This window comes from Pongo pygmaeus, chromosome 1 (assembly GCF_028885625.2).
Source record: "Pongo pygmaeus isolate AG05252 chromosome 1, NHGRI_mPonPyg2-v2.0_pri, whole genome shotgun sequence".
Classification (NCBI taxonomy): domain Eukaryota; kingdom Metazoa; phylum Chordata; class Mammalia; order Primates; family Hominidae; genus Pongo; species Pongo pygmaeus.
The window spans coordinates 16,470,658-16,490,705 of NC_072373.2; the positions used below are offsets into that span (position 1 = coordinate 16,470,658).

Sequence of the window (20,048 nt, forward strand, 5' to 3'; positions counted from 1 at the left end):
AGATTACAAGTGATTTTCATTTTCTGTTTATACATCTGAATAACTTAATCCTATTGATTGATTAATTGATTGATTGAGACAGGGTCTCACTCTGTCACCCAGGCTGGAGTGCAGTGGCACCATCATGGCTCACTGCAACCTCTGCCACCTGAGTTCAAGTGCTTCTCCCTCCCAAAGAGCCGGGATTACAGGCCTGAGCCACAGCACTGGGCTGAATCATTTAATTTTAAACAAAAGTATTTGTCATGCTTAAATTCTGGAAAATTATGTCTACTTTTTAAATGGTTTTAAACTCCTTTATTAGGTACAACATTAAACTAAATTGACCTGTTTGATTACAGGTTTTTATTCTGAAGAATGCATTTCTTTGTTGTTGACAAAAACAAGGAAATGCTTTTTTCAGAATGAAGAAATGCGTTCTAATTTTAAATGAGTATAAAATTGGGGCTGGACGTGGTGGCTCACGCCTATAATCCTAGTGCTTTGGGAGGCCCAGGCAGACTGATTGCCTGAGCTCAGAAGTTCAAAACCAGCCTGGCCAACAAGGTAAAACCCTATCTCTACTAAAATATAAAAAATTAGCTGGGTGTGGTGGTGGATGCTTGTAGTCCCAGCTACTCGAGCACCTGAGGCATGAGAATCGCTTGAACCCGGGAGGCAGAGGTTGCAGTGAGCCAGATTGTGCCACTGCTCTCCAGCCTGGGCAACAGTGTGAGATTGTCTCAAAAAAAAAAAAAAAAATTAAAGATTCCTTATTTGTTTTTGTATATATAAGAGGGAAAGTTTCCCATACATCAAGAATGGCCTGGAAATAGTATATTAATCAGTAAATTTTGGTGCTTCAAACACAGATGTTTGATCCAGAAAAACTAAAGAACATTCATCATGGTACAGATTTGTTTTTCCGTTTAATCAAATCAAGAGGGTCTTTCAATATTTTTGTAAGAGGGCTGGAAATAAAGAGGAAACTTGTACAAATTAATCAGCAACATTAATCATACGACTACTGTGTACAGGAATTATTCTGGTTGCAAGTGAGAGACCTATAAATCTAAAATGGTCTTTTTTTAAAAAATGAATTTACTCGCTAATACTATTTAAGAGTCCAAGAATTAACTCTTTTCAGATGTATGACGTAAGACTCAATGTGACCAGGACTGTTTCTATGTTTTTATTTTTTGGTGTTGGCTCCTCCTCTGGAAGAATCTCTCTTGTGATTGCTTCCAAGATGGGTTCCAACATACTTCATCATTCAGACCCAGTGGGAAAAAGAGAATGTTCCTCCCAGAACAGTTTTAAAACATTTCCTGATGTGAAATCATGTGCCATCCAATTACCTTTCCTGGAAGAGTAAATATGCTTGCTGTTTTAAACTAGAGGTGGGATTAAGCTCATCAAATCACAATGCTCAAGAGAAGTGATTGAGGAGCTTTCCCAGAGGAAAATTACAGTAAACTGTTATAGCTAAAGAAAAGTAAAGGGATTCTAGGTGGTAAAATTAATAGATGTTCACTACAGTCCTCTAGAAGGTTATTTAGAGAATAAAAAGACGTTTTAAATGCATTCCTAGCCACAAAATTATCACATAGAAGCAAGAAATAAACTACAGATACATGAAAAATAATTGCAATTAAAGACTCAGAATTCTAAGTGGTAAGTTAGTTGTGCAAATAACAAATGCATCTCAGAGGAGAAAACATCACTGTGTGTTTCAATGATTAGCCAAATGTTATCCCTTCATTTAATGGTTTTGGTAATAGCATGATGTTTTAAAATGTTCCTGCTCAATCTAGGCTTTTTTTAATTATTGAGTTTTAACCATGCCGTTAAGTGATTTGTCTTTGGGCCTCAGACCCAAGATGTGAGGTTTTGAAATAATTTTCCTGTGATTGCAATAAAGATAATAAATTGATTATCATTTGAAATGCTTTTCCATTGAGTTTTAATGCCTTTCTTTTTTACTTTCTTGAACACATATAATGGAAAACATCTTTATAATTATTCCCAAGTACTGAAACTTTAATCTCCATTGTGTAATTGAAATTTTCTCTGCAGCTAAGTGGTTTTTCTGGATCCTTAACAGGCTAAGAACATCTAAATGTTGATCATTTTCTCAAGGGAAAAGAGGAAAAACATATATAGGGAGAGTAAATCTTTGTTGTTGTTATTGTAAAGAAAATTCTCTCTTCAGTTTCCATTGCCATTTTTTTGTGAACACTTTTTTAAAAAACACTACTTTTTTCTCACTTAAATGCCTAAGTATCTATTCATTAAACAAATATTTATTGAATGCAAAAAATAATGTTATATATTATAACATATTATTGATATTATATGTTGTAATACACTATAAAAGAATTAACAAATGCAATGACAGAAAATAATGTGGTGTGGGCAAGGTGAGATTGAGAAACTTAATTTGATAGGATTTTCATAATGCCTTTCTGAAGAAGTGACATTTAAATAGAAACCTAAAAGATGAGAAGAGCATGTGAAAAGCAGAGTAATAAGTGCTCCATGTAGGAGATCGAGAGTTCCCTGCAAGGGGAACAGCTCAAGCAAAGGCCCTGGGGTGTAAATGAGTTCTCCATGTTTAAGGAACAACAGCGGGGACGGTGTGCCTGGAACATCAGAGGGCAAGTTGGAGTGAGATATGAGGTGCATTTGGAGAGGCAAGTAGAGATCCGACCATATGGGGGCTTGTAAGCCTATGATCAAGAATATGGATTTTACTGAAAATCCAAAAGAACTAAAAGAAAGAACTAAAAGAACTAAAATACTAAAAGAATGCCATTCATGTGTTTTAAGCAGTGAAGAATTAACAGCCTGATAGATATTTTTAAAGATAACTCTGTCTGCCATGCAGTGAATAGATTGAATGAGGCAAAGCTGAAAATGGGAAGAACAGTAAAGAGGCTGCGTAACACTTAGCCATGGCTTATTTCAAGGTGTGGGTAGGAAGCAGTGCCACCAGGATGGGTTGATGGATTGGATGTGGAAGGTGAATAGAAGGGACAATGATGCCAGTTTTCTGGCTAAAGTCATCAGAGAGGTGGTGGCTCTCCAAAACTGGGAAGATGCATCAGTCAGGATCTTGGCAGGAAACAGATGGTACACTCAGACAAGATCACTGATGAAAGTTTAATAGCAGGCGCTATTTACAAAGCAGTGGACAGAGTTAAGAGAAACAAACAAGGGATGGCGAAGGACTCCAGAACTACCAATGCAAGAAGCCATTATCCTTCCTAGGTCTGAAAGGGCAAGTGGAGTAGTCGCTTCCTGAAACTGAGAGTTGTAGTTGTAGCCACAGCTAAAAAAAAAAGTTCCATGAAACTTATGACTTATATGTAGAAATGCAGCCACTACCAACTCAAGGCTGGCAAGAAGGGAGGCAGAGAACTCAATACCCCAACTTTTCTCTCCTCCTGCCCTCCAATCTCCTGCCCGACCCCACCACCAACAAACCCGAAATAGAAGCCGAAATCCAAAGTTGACCACTAATGCAGCCTATACAGGTAGCAGCATCCTGGGCTCAAAGCAGGGTGGAGAAAGGTACAGAGAAAATAGAGGGTGTAAATGGAGAATGCTCAGTACCGATAACTAGTAGAGGAACTATTTTGGGGAGTGGGAATCAAAAGTCACATTTTGTACTCATTAAGTTTGAGACACCTGTGAAATATAAATTGATATTTCAGGGAGAAATGTGAGTCTACAACTCAGAAAGGAGATTTGTGTTGAAAATTAAAATAGGGAAGTTATCAGCATCTAGGTTGTTTTTAAAGCAATAGGAGAGATGAGATAACTGAGACCGTTTAGAGAGAGATTTAAAAGAGCAGGAGTAAGAGCTAGAATCCAGTATTTGGATGTAGAGTGAGAGTCTAGAAAGGTAGGGATTAGAAGAGCGGGATGCCAAGAAATGCAGGAACAGAAAGTGGAAGAAGATATAGTAAGTAGGTAAGTATGTTGAATGCAACTGAGAGGTCAGTAAAATAAATACAGAAATGTGTTCATTGGAGTCAGTGAAAGTAATAGACAATCTTTGACTCCTTTTAACTTTTCAAAATCATATTTTAAAAAATCTTTAGGCCAGGTACGGTGGCTCACGCCTGTAATCCCAGCAGTTTGGGAGGCCAAGGTGGGTCAATCACAAGGTCAGAAGTTCGAGACCAGCCTGGCCAACGTGGTGAAACCCTGTCTCTACTAAAGATACAACAAGTTAGCCAGGCATGGTGGCACATGCCTGTAATCCCAGCTACTCGGGAGGCTGAGGCAGGAGAATCACTTGAACCTGGGAGGAAGAGGTTACAGTGAGCCAAGATCACGCCACTGCACTGCAGCATGGGTGACAGAGTGAGATCCCTTCTCAAAAAAAAAAAAAAAAAAACTTTAAACAACTGTACATGTTTTACAAAAGTATATAAAGTACACTACATTTTAAAACTTTAGGAAACAACAGCAGTCCAATTGACATTTTTAATCATATATTAATAAAATCAAGTCCCCAAACAATGTGAGCAGCAAGTTCTACCACAAAGAATCACAAGGCCCAGACATGTTTATAGGCAAGTTTTACCAACCCTTAAAGGACAAATCACTTCAATAGGTTAAGAAATCTATTTCCTTGATCTTTATAAAGTGACCCCATAATTCACATGGAAGAAAAAGGGCCAAAAAGAGTCTAGAAAAGCACTTTTCAAAGTGTGATTAGAAATTCTTAGGGGTTCCCAAGAACCTTCTGGGAAGGGTCAGGATGGGGTCCATGAGGTCAAAACCATTTTCATAATAATGCTGAAACGTTATTTGCCATATTCACTCTCATTCTCTCATTAGTGTACTGTGGAGTCTTCCAGAGGCTACATAATATGTGATATCATGATAGATTGAATGAAGAAGCAGGTAGGAGGCTCTAGCTATCTTCAATTAAACAGATACGATAATCTACCTATCTTCTATTAAGCCAGGCATTTTTTAAAATGGCAAAACTGTAAAATAATGCCATTCTTCTAAATCTTTGCTTTGGAAAATTTATTACCTTTATTTTAAAAATGTTATATTAACATGCAATGGGTTTGCTAATATTACTTTTAAATGAATTCATAAATAAGCATTAAATATCTTAAACTTTTAATTTCTAATAGAGCAAATATTGATGGATATAATCCACATTTTAAAAACTCTTTGGAATTTTCAGTAGTTTCTAAAAATGTAAGGGGTTCCTGAGACCAAAAGTTTGAGAACTGCTGGCTTAGCATAAAAAAGGAAGAAAAATAGAGGGTAGGCTTTTCTCTCTGAATATCAAGACTGACTGTAAAGCTAGGGTAGTTAAATATATAGTTGTAAAAATGAAAACATCTATCCTTTGCCAGTTTTGGGCTAGGAGGTGAAGAAACAAGAACTCTCACATGCTGCTAGTGGCATGGTAAATGGTTCAACTGCTTTGGAGAGTAATTTGGCAATGTTGAAGATATGCATAACTTAGGGCCTGGTATTCCAGTTCTACATATAAAACCCTAAGGAAATTCGAGCACATGTGAACAGAGAGACAAGAGTATGAATTGCAGCACTCTTTCCATTAAGGGAAATCTGGAAACAACCTATGCATCCCCCAGTAGAAATGGGAAGGAAATACAGCAAGCCTAGAGCAAGAGTTACTCCTTGGAAGGGAGGCCAAAGCAATGGGGAGGGGAAACAAGAGACTTTCAGTTGTGACTGTTTATTTATGAGAAAATAAGGGAGGGAGGGAGAAAGAGAAAGACTGAAAACACAGCACAGTATCATCACTGAGTTAAATCTTGGTGATGTGTACACAGGAGTTCGTTGTGTTATTTATTCGTCTGAATGTTTGAAATACTACATAATAAAAACAAGCTACTGGGACCACATTCATTTGCATTCTCGTTCTGTATAGTGCACACAGTGAAACTGGTTGCCTACAAAGAGATGTTAAAATTTAAATTCAGGTACAAAGTGGTCTAAATATACACCACAGTCTAGCTCTTCCTAACACTCTGATAGTGTTAAAGGAAGTTTTATTTGTTATGGGTTTTATAACCAAGCTATTTGAAGGAACGCAGTTGAAGCATGGAGATCAGAGCGTTTCAATCTTCTGGTGTCTCCTAGGAGGTGCCATATGTTGGAATCATTGTCAGCCAGAAAAACATCCACTACAAAAGTGCATCTTTCTGGGGGAAGTCAGTTTGCATAACTTATCCCAAGAGTAAATTCAGACAATGGGGCAGCATCAAGAATGGGCAGTGATATCACCCTGGTCTGTGGTCATCTCCATTCTTAAGCCAGGTGGATCCAAACGTTATCAGCCAAGTGGATTGGTTTGAGGGATTATCAAAATAGTTTTGTCTTGGTTTACACCTTGAGATAGCAAGGGACTAAGCAAGCTAGTTTAATGGATCATTATTCCCAGTGTCCAACCTCCAAATTTCTGGATAGCAGAGTAACTCTTAGCTAAGCAGTGAGGTAGACAAAGTATGAAACACCCTAATTTGTAAGATAAGAATTTATGCTACTATTGATTATTGTTTCTATTCAATTCCACCTACATTCATGAAGCATATATGCTATGGTTTGAATGTTTTCGTCTGCTCCAAAATTCATGTTAAAACTTAATCTCCAATGCAACATATGAAGAGATGTGGCCTTTAGGAGGTGATTGAGTCATGTCATAAATGGAATTAGGTGCCCTTATGAAAGGGCCTGATGAAGGGAGTTCATCTCTCTTGCTCTTCTGTCCCTTCTTCCATGTAACGACACAGTATTCATCCCCTCCAGAGGATACAGAAACATGGTACCATCTTGGAATTGGAGATTGGGTCCTCACCAGACACTGAACCTGCTGGTGCCAGGATACTAGACTCTCAGCCTTCAGAACTGTAAGAAATAAATTTCTGTTTTTTAAATAAATTACCCAGTCTGTGGTATTTTATTATACCAGCACAAATGGACTGAGACAATATATTTTGTGAAGGCACTATGCTAGCCTCCTTGCTAGTGATTAGGGAGAAAAAAATTAAATAAGACATTCTCAACATACACATCTGTACAGGTAGTTGGCACAGGTAAACCTAATTTTATTTATTTAAGTTAGCACTGCCAAATGCTTTTCTATAAGGGGACACAGAAAACTCTGCAAGGAAAGTTATTGGACTCTTCCCATAACACTATAAAGGTCACTCTTGGTTATGTAAATAGAAGTAGAATAACATATGTTATGGGTTGAACATTTGTCACCTTCCAAACTCATGCTGAAATTAATTGCCGTTGGAATGGTATTAGGAAGAAGGACGGTTAAGAGGTGGTTAGGCCATGAGGGCTCTGTCCTCATGAATAGATTCATGTCATTATCATGGGAATGGATTCCTTATAAAAAAATGAGTTTGTCCCCCTTTGACTCTCTTTTGGTCACTCACCTTTGGCCATGCTATGATGCAGCAGAAGTCCCTCTCCAAGTGCCAGCCCCTCAATCTTGTACTTCTTAGCCTCCAGAACTGTGAGCCAATAAACTTCAGTTCATCTAAATTCCCAGTCTGTGGCATGCAGTTATAGCAGCATAAATGAACTAAGACAACATCTATTGGCCTACAAATCTCAGATTCTTTTTGTGATTCAGTGGAAATGGAGAGAGGGAAAGTAAATTTGCATGGAGTTAAGTAGGAGTTAAGTAGGCTTCAGTGAGGAATAAGATAAAGCCCATGACCCTTTGTCTTTAGATGATTAAAATTATTAGGAACTCTGAGGTTTTAGGATAATGTCAGTCAAAGTTCTCTTGTAGGAAAGGACCTTAAAAACCCAAAGAAAACAAGGAAAGTAAGAACCTGTACTAGTGATCCTTGTTCCACACAGAATATATAGATCATGATGACGAAGGCCTTTAAGACAACTTCAGACCCAACCACCCCATAAATGTTAGCTTGTGAGTAAAAACCATAATCACTTGTACCTTGGAGATCTGTGTGGCAATCAGAACCAGGGAGGCAACTGGTCTTTAGATGCAACACTGTGTCACAGCAATAGAAGCCACAGCAGTTGAAAACCGAGCCTAGTTGGTGGGCAACATGGCCTGGCATTTGTAAGCAAGAGCAACCATGCAAATAAGGCCAAGTAAGCTTCTCAGGATCTTGGACCATTTAGGATGATGGAGTTCATAAAAGCTTGGTGCTGGATTTCCTGCTAACATAAATATATGGAGCTAGAATAATCCACGGGAATGTAAAAGGGGGATTGTTATATTTATACCCCACACTGTGCAGGGGGCCATACTGGTTACACTTACATATCCCAAGAACATCAGCAAAACAACCCGTTTGAAGGGCATAGCACTACTATAGAAGTCTGCAACTAGTGCTAAAGAAATATTATTAAGAAAGTCCTTTGGGAGGCCAAGGCGGGTGGATCACAAGGTCAGGAGATCGAGACCATCCTGGTTAACACGGTGAAACCTCATCTCGACTAAAAATACAAAAAATTAGCCGGGTGTGGTGGCGGGCGCCTGTAGTCCCAGGTACTCGGGAGGCTGAGGCAGGAGAATGGTGTGAATCCGGGAGGCGGAGCTTGCAGCGAGCCGAGATTGTGCCACTGCACTCCAGCCTGGGCAACAGAGCGAGACTGCATCTCAAAAAAAAAAAAAAAAAAAAGCCAATCTTTATAAAAATCCTTGGAAATCACCGTAACTGACAAGAATAGAGACAGTTAATGATTATGTATTGTTCAATAATTTCATGTTATGTACTGAAAATACTGTATGCAGAATCACATTAGCTCTACCTCCCGAGAGTTGCTATGAGTAATCCTGTATACAAGTGTTAGAAGCCAAATTTGTCAGTAGTGTGAAATGTAGGCATTTTAATTCAGACTGTAAAATTAAAATTTTAAAGATAATGTTCTAGATTCTGAAGAGAAAATGTGTAGCCCCCAACAGAGAATGCTCCAGTATGATACACATAACTACGTCCACAAAGGTAGTGCCAAATACTATATGTACTTGGATAACACAATGGAAAACCTGTAAGCAATTGGATTTGCCTCTACCAGCTTGGAGTAACAACCAGGGCCAGCTATACAATTTGTGGCACTCCGTCAAAAATGAAAATGTAGGTCTTATTGCTCAAAAAAGGAATAAAAAGAGATCTTTCTTAAAGTACCTAAAATATAAAGCTTTTTCCTTTCTTTCAAAGTCTCCCCCTCTTGATTTGCCATGGTGTTTTTCATTGGCCACTTGCATTATTTTTCCATTGCTGCATAACAAATTAGCAGCTTAAAACAACAGCCATGTTTTCTGATAGTGTTCATGAGTCATAAGTCCAGGCATTGCTTAGGTGGGTCCTCTGCTCAAGGTATCTAAAATAGTCAGATGTGTAAAATCAAAGGATGGAATGGTGGTTGTCAGGGGCTGAGATGAGGGGGATATGGGAAATTTTTAATCATTGGGCATAAAGTGTCAGTCAAAGCAAGGTTAATAAGCTCTGGAGAGCTGCTGTGCAACACTGTGCCTACAGTCAACAAGAATGAATTGTATGCTTAAAAATTTGCTAGAAGTGTAGATCTCATATTAAGTGTTCTTACCACAACAAAATAAAATAAACTGGAATTTAATCTAATGACAGACTCTGATTCTGGAAATGATATTATAAGGATTGAAGAAACACTATTTTTCTGAGATTTATGCTGAAAGTCTTTCAGTTTCTCTATGAAAGTGAGAAAGGCAATGAATATGGAAAACAGCCTGTTTCCTCATCTATATTAATACTTAGCTCACAAGGTTCTGGTAAAGATGAAGTGAAATAGTGGAAGTCCTTCATAAGCTGTAAAGTGCTATTCAGTATAAGAAGACATTAGTGTTAAAATTAATGACAACAACACATCAACAAATTATTAGCAATCCTATTTGCCAATGAAAAATGAAGCCATAATTGTAGTAAGATCCTGCCTCTCACACTGGTTTTTAGAGGTTGACAGTAGGAACTCACACTGTGATCGGTGAGGTAGGAAGAGGGCACCAAGAAATCACTGTAGAAAAGAAGCACTAGAATGGAAGGAAGTTTCCCCTGAAAATGTAAGTTCTGCCCTCTGACATACTCGGCTTCTGGCCATTACAGAGAATATCAGGGATACAGAGTACTTTGCTAACAAGAAGCATGCATGTTCATACTCAGGACTATTTTTTTTTCTTTTTTTTGAGATGGAGTCTCGCTTTTGTCGCCCATGCTGGACTTTCTCAGGAGATTACAAAGATCTTTTCCCTCAGGTTAATAAACACTATCCAAAAGTACTTGGAAATAGTCTTAAAAATGTTGGATATGCAAGAAACAATTTTCAGGCCAACTCTTTTGACAATAGACTCTTCTGTATCTAAACCAATCCACTATTTGTTATGTCATTCTGAGTCCAGAATTCAGTCCCAATTCACTCCACAAGGTTGACACTGAAATTGTAAGTAATGAGATACAGTACTCAAGGCAGCTGATGGGTGTGAGACTCTCTGTGACTGAACAGCTTCCCTTAATAAAACAAAATATGAAGTGCTCCAAGGTCTTCAGTAAAGAAAAGCTGAACGAGAAATCTTTGGGTAAAAAGAAGGGACTTTCTAAAAGCCCCTATATGTTTTTTCTCAGTCTTTTGATAATGTAGACTCTAGGGATATGCTGCTCTCCCTTTAGGGTTTCTGCTCAATTATAGCTACAACCAAAGTCATTTCCTACTGCTTGTATGGATCAACTAGAAGATCCTTCAAAAAGAATGATATTAAAAACAAGAAGCACATACAAAGGGACACAACATAGAGTATCCTAAATAGTCAAGCTACAAGTATAGGTTTCTGATCCTGCAGTAACCAGCTGACTTACTGACTCATGGACCTCTTCTCTTCCATGTTCTTTCTGAATATGACCTCTAGCTGTTACCTTGTCTCACTATTGCTCAGGAGCTCATCTAATTTCCTGTGCTGCCCTGTTCCTGGAAAGCACAAACTTCCTTTCAATTTAAAACCCAAATCTTTTCATGGATTTCTGCTACCAAGGGCTCTACTACTCAGTTACAGTATCCGGCCTGAAAGCTAAGTCTCATCCCTTCCCAACTCGTTCTGTAAGTTTCTACCTATTTTATTATGATGCATTATGACAGCTCCTTCCCCACTCACCCCATCCCCACCCCAGACCTCAAGGTATTCAAAGGAAAGAATAAACATTTTTTGTGTACCTACTATGAAAACACATGGAATATATAAACAGGAAAAAAAATTGTTTAGGAGGTTTTAAAACAACCTCCTATAGGAGGGGCTACTTACCTAGATTTGCAGGGAAACATATGCTTCCCAGCACTGATACACCACTTTCTTGCTCTTTTAGAAAATTTTGTCTTTACTGGGGACCTGGATCAGTGTTTCCTTTCTTTCTGTATAGTAAGGACATTTTGTAGTCCCCTCTCCTAAGTACTCTGCACAAAGCTAGAGGCCCCATTTTGCTTAATAGTCTGAGAAGGGCTCCTCCTTCTGCTTGGTTTTGTGGCTGTGCTCTGTGACCTAAAGTCTTCTTGCCTGGCCAGAAGTCTGTGCTGCCTCTTTTATCACCATGGACTTCTTTTGCCTTGCTATGCTATAGGAAAGTTGTTTAAACTTTCTGGAAGAAACACTTGATTTCTTGACTGAAGTTTTAATTGAAAATACATCCCCATAGGCTGGAATACAGATACCACGGTGCATTCTTTGTAATATCATTAAATACATCACCTAATACTCACTCACACTCACTGTCATATATGCTATATATGTTATTTGACTCAATCCTGAAACCAGTTCTATGATGAAGAAAGTCTCCAAGGAGTAAAATAATCAAGGAGGCAAACACCATTTGTCTGTCTCCAATGACCAGGTTTATACCATTTTAATTTGCCACGAGGGTTAGTAGTCGTTCCAATAACATTGAGACAGTTTGAATGTATGTTTTGGTGTCAAAGGTGAAAAATAGTTTTTCTCCTTGGTCCCAATACTTATTCTAGTAGTTAACCTTGAGCCCACCCCAGCTCCTTCCCTGTACTCAGGGTTCTGCTTTTCCCTCAGTTGTCCCTTAACCTGCTCCTATGCCCAAGCCCTGCCAACCAGCTTGAACTTTATCTGGGGCTCTGTTGGAAAATACCATCTTCTCATTTCTCCAGAAGCACTCTCATGGGGCTGTGTTGAAGAGTGGATTTGTAACCAATTTTTTCATCAACATAATCCCAACTGCTTTGTGTCTTCCAGAAGTTCCTCAAACTGGGTGTCTTGTCCACCACCAGCATTTTCCTTGTTTTCCAAGGCTACTTTGGATGTATTCATATTTTTACGTCGGTCCAAAATTCAGTGGAATTTTGGAAGGAAAACACTATAACCTTTCCTTAGTACACAGTTTTGAAGCAAAACCTCTTACCTAAGTTTTCTAATTTTTTTCTAGAATTATAGTTCAGTATAACAGAGATCTGAGAAGAGTTTTTAAAGACAAGGGAATACTTCTAACACAAAGGCTTGGCACTCCAATCTAATGAAGATCCTCCTGAAGTCTGTTACTTCCAGGCATCACAGTTAGGTCTCCAGAGAAAATCACTTAAGAAAGCCTTGGTCCTTGACCAAGTAAAGTTTTCCTTGTATTGTTTTAGGTTAAAAATAAGAAAAGAATGACTCAGCAAGTTTTGGCCTATGTATTGTCATTCTGTACAACTCCCTAAATATTTAAATCTAAATTAAAACATAAACCGACTGAAAAATGTCTTTCTCTAGGCCCAAGGACAGTTTGATGCAGGAAATTTAAATATTATTTATATGTTGCTTTGTTACGAAATTTATTTGCCTTGCCAACAATACAGTGTGGTAATTTAAAAGCTGGGTTTTTTAATTAACAGTCTTGACCTATATTTTGCTACCAATAAAAGTCTGGTTCCTAACTGTAATTCCATACTAAATTCACTGCTTGTACATGAAGAAAAATCTAAATTAATTGACATGTAAAGGAGTGGCTCTCAGCAGAAGGCCACAATAATTGCATGATAGAAGTTTAATATCATTGTTCTTTGCATCTGAAAATGTCATCAATAGCATGCATATGAGTGAAGGGAAAAAACCCACTGTACTGTATGCATCTGCACAGCCCTCTGCAAATGTTTTTGGGAACAGTTCAGAGGACTTATTACTGGCAGTTGGTTCCTAAGCTGTAAACTTTCAACATTACATAGAGGTAGGTCTTAACATCTTTTCTGTGGCTCACTTTGCATTTTAGACCCTCTCCCACTCGGCTTTGTCCATAGCAGTTTAGATACCCATGATATTCAGGAGACCTTTTGGAAGGTTTGCAATAGCTTGGTTTTACAATGAAATGACAGTCTCCCTTATTTGTGACTTGAAATACTATTTCATGTTTCAATAATTTTAAGCAACTAAGGAGATAAATAAGGCTCCATGAATAGTATCTATTACAAAATTCTTTTAAAATAAGCTTATAGATTGTAGAATTAAAACATGGACTAGAATTTGTAGAATGTAATAGGAAGGACTGAATACATGAAAACAGATATTTTCACTAGAATTTGACTAGAAGAAAAAATTATCACAATTCTAGAAATAAGTATTCATGGATTAACTCAAAGAGAAGCAGATTCAGCTACTCAGTTCCGTAATTTAAAGTGCATTAGTTCTTTGGTCTTGCTGTACCTTAGACATGCTAAATTAATCATTTTACCTATTTTTACCACAGACAATGACTTACTCTCTACCAAATAAAACGTTGGTTTATAAGGAATTATTTCTTTGATGATTCTGATATTGCTTATATTTTTATTGTCTCTTCCATAGTAATGACAAATTGCTATTAAACAATTTACACAGTTGACATCATTAAACATCTAGTTACAATACCTGGCATTACAATATTTTGATTTTGTGAAATGTTATACTACATGTTTTATATTTTAGAAAAATTAAGATCATAGCCACTAGCCACAGAAACCTTTCATATTTCAAAACTTTTACTGATATAATTTGCCTATTATTTTCAATAATTTAAAATTTTCAATATGTCATGACTACTTACTAGTGCTCATTTATAACCTAAAATAATGTTATTCCTATTGCTTAGAATTCTATTATTATACTCAGCATTTGAGGCTTTCTGTAATCTGGCATTTTCCTTACTCAACAAGTGTCTTTTCTACCACTCTGTAGCCTGAATCTATCATTCTATTCAAGATAATATTTTAAATTGTCCCATAAATGTATCAGGCTCATTCCCATCATCATTCTTTTATTCACATTGCTCCCCAAAATGTAACATCCTCTTCTCTCTTTTTACCATCTATATTCTAGTATTATGATCATTCAGAATACCTATATAATTAATTACCTCTAAAGAAAGGAAATTAGAATCTTACTTCATACATTCAAAAACGTTAGATATATTAAAAAGTCTAAAAATTAAAGTATAACACAGCTAGAAGAAAATATATGAAAATATTTGAACACAGAATAAAGTCTAAATATAAAACCTATGGAATAAATTATAAATTATCACTGGATTTCATAAAAACAAATTTTCATACACTAAAAATAACCATTGAACAAACTGAAATGACAAGAAACTGAACTCCTATATCAGAAACTGTATAAAAGATACCTTTTTAAGTTTCCCTTTCCAAATATTTCAGAGAACACCTGAAGGATATTTATGTCAAGCAAAACAAAAATATTACAGTCAAACGTATCTCCAGTAAGGATTTTCTGCAGGTTTATTTTTAGGGAATCTGCTTATTTTTGCTGCTTAATTCTAAATCCTCCCATTAGGTATTTTAAATGCCTGGGCTTCATTTTCTTCAACAAATGTTTTTATTGCACTGCAGCCACATGCCAGGAATTGTGCTAGATACAAAAATGTACTGATGTGTAAAACAAATATGATCCCATCACACAACTGAAGCCTAGCGGAAGATAAAGTTTAATCAAGTAATCACACAAATTGTGGCTTACAAAGAAAAGGTGGAGAGCACTATGACAGCATATAAAAGCAACTTCACCTATTGGGGATATGGGATATGTATATGTAAAGGAAGACTTCTTATCTACATACAACGGTAAGCTCTTAAAACAGCAAGGGCTCTATCATAAATAGACAGATTCTGCACCTTTCTGCATCTAACACAGTAAGTCTTCTATATTTGTTAAATAATTCGTTCCAATTAAAATTTGAGGCTGTCCTTACTAACTAGCCTTCTTTTTCAGTGGTGTGCATGAAGTCAGCTTTAGAATGATCAATACTGTAGACTAGACACTTTAAAAGAGACAATTTAGAAAGATACACTTTTATTCTTATGATTAAACAATTTAAAAAGAAATCTGTTTATACGATTTAATAATCAATATTATCAGATTAATGGTAAAATACCATTTAAACATCAAAGGAGTAACATTCATATTTCTTTAAAAAATTATTCACATAATTCATGAACTAAAACAGCTTTAAAATTTTTTTCACTAACAGTACACATAGGTTGTTGAAAGTTTTTTAAAAGCATGTATTTTTACATTGTGTATCCTGGAAGTTTATTTATTACTAATTCACAAATATCTTTGCATTGCTTGGAAATATTTAGTGAACCAACATCATCGTCTTCTTCAAAGTGATCTGATGTACTGCTATCCAGGACATTAAGTTCGGACACATTTGAAAGCAGGTAAGAACTCACTTGGGATGTTCGTGGTGACTGGCTTTTTTCTAAAGATTTCCAACTACTTCTTGTTTTAACAGAGATGTCTTGACCTCTCTTTGTAATTTTAGAATTGTGCATACTATTTTGATCTATCTGGTTTTCTTTTTCTTCAGTCCAATGTGTTGAAGATAAATCACTAGCAGAGATACTAGATGCTTCCTCCAAACTTTTATCCTGAGTCTTTGAAATAGGAAATTTTCTGTGTGAGTGTACAGGTGACCCGGCTGAAAAAGGTGGGCTAAGGATAGAACTCCTGTCACTACTGTTTTTCTTTTTGGACACTCGTGTGTCACTAGACTTGCTTGTATATTGACTACGTTTTGGATTTTCTGTCCTTGAACTGCTATCATGAGCTTTTAAACTTCTGCTGGTGTCCTCAGTGGTACAGAAATCTTCAGAATAGCAAGGGCTAGATAAATCATCTGAATACTTCAGTTCTGAGATGTTTTCATAGCAACTATTTTTACCTGGTCTCTTGTCACTTATATCAGCCATAAGAATGTCATTATCTGTGGTTTTGACCTGTCTAATATCTATTTCCTTATCTATAATTCTGTCAACAACAGCATCCTGTTGGAAAACACATGGACTTTGGATTTTCATTTCCACATTTCCTCCCAGAATATTTGTAGGGGTAAGCCTTTCTGGAATAATGGAATCTGCAGGACTCACTTCTTCCAACGAAACATTATTGATTCTATTTTTACTACAATCAACTGTCTTTTTTTCAGTTGCATATTTCAGTTTAGTTTCTTTACTTGTGCTGGGATCATCAAAAACTCCACTGATTTGTCTTGAGGTATCACTACTTTCAGTAAAAGATGCATCTGAATCTAAATACTTATCTTTAGGCAGTTGTGGCTTCTGACTTTGTTTTGCAGAGCTTAATAGTTTAACTTTGGATGATGGAATTCTGAATTTTGTACCCAACATTTGTGATTGTGTTTTTCTATATAGTTCTCTTTTTTCATGTACCACCAACATATCAGGATTTGTCAGCTTTAAACGTAGTCTTAGTGTATTTGTTAAGCCATAAAGTAGCCTCCTTTTTGGAACTCTTTTATGGAGGGCACCACTGCTCTTTTCAGAATATTTATCTTCCTTACAGTTTTCAATTTGGTTCTTTTTATACTGAAGACTCACTGACTTTTCACATCCCCCCATAGAACGCTTATCCTTCTTGGATTCAGACTGGCATGTGGATTTGGCAGAAGATTCGGGTGACTTCTTATCCTCAGTCCTATATAACCAGGCTAGGTGAGGATGTATATGAGCAGGACTTGTCACAGGTTGGTCATATAACAAGGACAACTCAACTAACAAAGCATTTAACAAAGGCAACTGCCTTATTGTATTAATTCGATTTTGTTCAGTTTGACATGTTTGATTAATTGCTCCTATATTGTGAATATGTGGAGGATTTACAAGCACTGGAGGATGCTCATGTGTTGCAGAACTTGGATGTTTTAGACAACTCCTGTGTGTTGGGGGATTTACACGCTTTTTTTCAGGAGAAGCACCATCCAATTCCTCAGGTACATTCATTTGAGGCTCAATGGTGATTTTAGCCTGCGCAGGGGGCGATTTTTCTTGGGTCAAGTTAGTGTAATACAAAGGAGGAGGGCAAAATATATTGGTCTCCGTGTCCAATTCTGTGACTTCCTCATTTAGGGAGCTAACATTTCTCCCATTGCCAGCACTTGAACATGTAACAACAGAATTGGTTTTGCCATTCTCCACAGAACCCACATTATCACATTCGGTCTTACTCTGGAAAACCATTTCCTTCAAATCCTTCTGTGCCTCTAGGATTTCTAACTCCCCCAGCGGCCTATCAGCCTCTTTTGGGCTTGGCTGTGAGGCTGGCTGCTGTAGCTGCTGTCTTTCCTGCTGGGTTTGGGGACTGACCTCCGCTCCTCCTCCTGTGGGGGTGAAGGTGAGGGGCCGCTCAAGTTGGCCCAGCAGGCGGCTTCCCAGGTCAGTCAGGCGGTAGGCCAGTGCAATGTCCCCAGTCCGCTCACCCACTCGATTATGCAGGGGGAAACGTCCCCGGTGACGGTGGGAGCATCCGGAGGCGGCCGGCCCCACGACCCTGTGCGCTGCGGTGGCCAGCGAAATGTCGCAGGCCCCCAGGAGCTGCGGGGTGGGCGTCGGGCGCCCAGGGGGCAGCTGCAAAATCAAGGTGGCAAGCGGGGTCCGCAGGAGCCGGCGGTGCAGGGTAGCAGGCTGCAGGCGGAAGAGGCAGGACTTGCCGCGACCGAAGCGGATGACACCGGGCCACGGTTCGGGGGCGGGAGCGCCCGGGCCGTCAGGAGGGTAAACCAACAGCGTGGGGAAGTCCAGCAGGCGGAAGGCCACGGCGGGGCACAGACCGCGCGGCGACGAGGCCTCCCCCTGCTCCTTTTCCTCCTCTTCCTTCTCCTGCTCCACTGCGGCAGCGAGGGGAGGCAGCAGCTGGGCTTCTAATCGCACCCAGTCCACCAGCAGCTCCAGCGAGAAGAGCCGCTCGGGCAGGGAGGCCGCCATTGCTGTTGCCCCAGGAAACGCCGCCGCGGACTCCGCAAACGAGAAGCTGAAGCCCCGGGCTCTCACGAGAAAACGGAGCAAAAGGCATCGCTGCCTGGTATCTCGCGAGATTTGCGGAAGCGCTCCAGCGGGTCCCCGGCGGTGTCTGCTTTGGGAGTTTTGCTGCTCAATGTATTTGGCCCCTTTGTATGCGTACTTGTTGTGAATCGTTCTTTTTGCCTCCAAACTTGTATTAAGACAATTGTTGATGATAATGCTGAGGATATAAGCGGTAAAAGACAGTGAGTTTTTTGGGTAATGGTTTTATCACTGCAGATCTTATGTAATTTGGGGGGTCAGATCAATATACCTGAGGTATATTGAAAGAAAATCAGGACTCTCCTTCCTTTCCCATGCTAAAGAGAGCCAGTTAGTTAACTGTCCACAGTGGGCCGTCTCTGTGTCTGCTCTTCTACCCAAAAGATGGTGACACTGCTCTGATGGCTGGGGAGCCCCTGCCTCATAAATTAGAGTAGTACTGAGACAGACACACCACACACACACACACACACGGAATGTGAATACACTGGCAAAAACTCTCCTTGGCTGAACTTTGGTCAGGCTCATCTAAGCCTTCTTTCCAACTAGGCTTTGACCTTGGCTTCCAATCCTGTGGAGCCTGAATCACCGAGTTGTAGCAAGAGTCTCGCTACGGCTGTTGAGAGAGAACCCCCAACCCTTCATACCTGATTACCGTCAATACCTGATCAAATTCTTCATTTTCTACCATTGGTATCTGACCACCCTGGCCTGGCTTCAGCAATAATCCTATTAGGCCTGCTTAATCAGAACCCTCCCACCCCTGATGTTTCCTATCGGTAAGTTTCCATCCACTTGACCCGACGCCCCCTTGGCTTTAAATCCCCACTTGTCCATGCTGTATTTGGAATTGAGCCCAGCTCTGTATTGAGATCTCTTTTCTCTTATTGCAGTAGTTCCTGAATACAGTGTTTTTGCCACTCCAACTACTGTCTTGCCCTGTTTTTTATTTGACAACATTTCCAGCTAAGCAATCATGATGCATGAGGGTAATGTTAATGATTCCATCAGTAAAACAAATGTGTATACATAAACGTACACACACCTACGGAGACAGAGAACTTACTGCTCTATCCAGATATTTTAAGAAACATACTCCTAACCTCAATGAGCTAGTCAGCTAGGAATCCAAGGCCAGTATATGGAGATCCTTGAATGCCATGGTAAAGAATTTGGACTACATTCTGTACAAATTATTTTGATTGAATAAGTACATCATAGCAATATTTGGAAATGTATCATGGGGAGGAATACAAAGGATGGATTCTACTAATTAGAAATTGGATTCAGAGCAATCTATTAGAAGACCACTGCAGTGGTCTGAGAGGCAGATAATTATGACCTGCACATGGTCAGGACTAGTGGAAATTAAAAAGAGGTGGCAGAAGAGGCATTTGTGATGGAGGGATTTTAAAATTTGGTGAATGGGAAAGAAAAGTCATGGGTGAAAAATTTCTGCTACTGAAGGTGAAAATATTGAGGAGGCACAGATTTGATGGAAAAAAATACTTTGAGTTTTGAGATATGTAGAGTTTGAGGTACCTGCTGCTGGGCATTATATATGTACAGCTTTATTCAGCTTTATAAATTATAGTTAAATTATATTGCTTCAATGCTCAGAAGAACATTGTGAAGCTCAAGAGAAATTCAGAACTGGAGGGATATGATGCTTTAGTGTGAAGACGTGAGAGAGAAGTCTCATTGCAATA

The 20,048-nt window shown here is 38.7% G+C and overlaps 1 protein-coding gene across 2 annotated transcripts in view; it reads right to left on the reverse strand.

The window, feature by feature from the left end:
• Positions 1 to 13,790: 13,790 nt before the first annotated feature.
• MAP10 (microtubule associated protein 10) overlaps positions 13,791 to 20,048 on the reverse strand; it is a 36,271-nt gene continuing 30,013 nt past the window's right edge. For both annotated transcript variants that reach the window (XM_054454834.1, XM_054454842.1), the window contains one exon: positions 13,791 to 18,517. In XM_054454834.1, the coding sequence (XP_054310809.1) occupies positions 15,547 to 18,517 (2,971 nt within the window). In that variant the 3' untranslated portion in view covers positions 13,791 to 15,546. The remainder of the gene's footprint in view (positions 18,518 to 20,048) is intronic.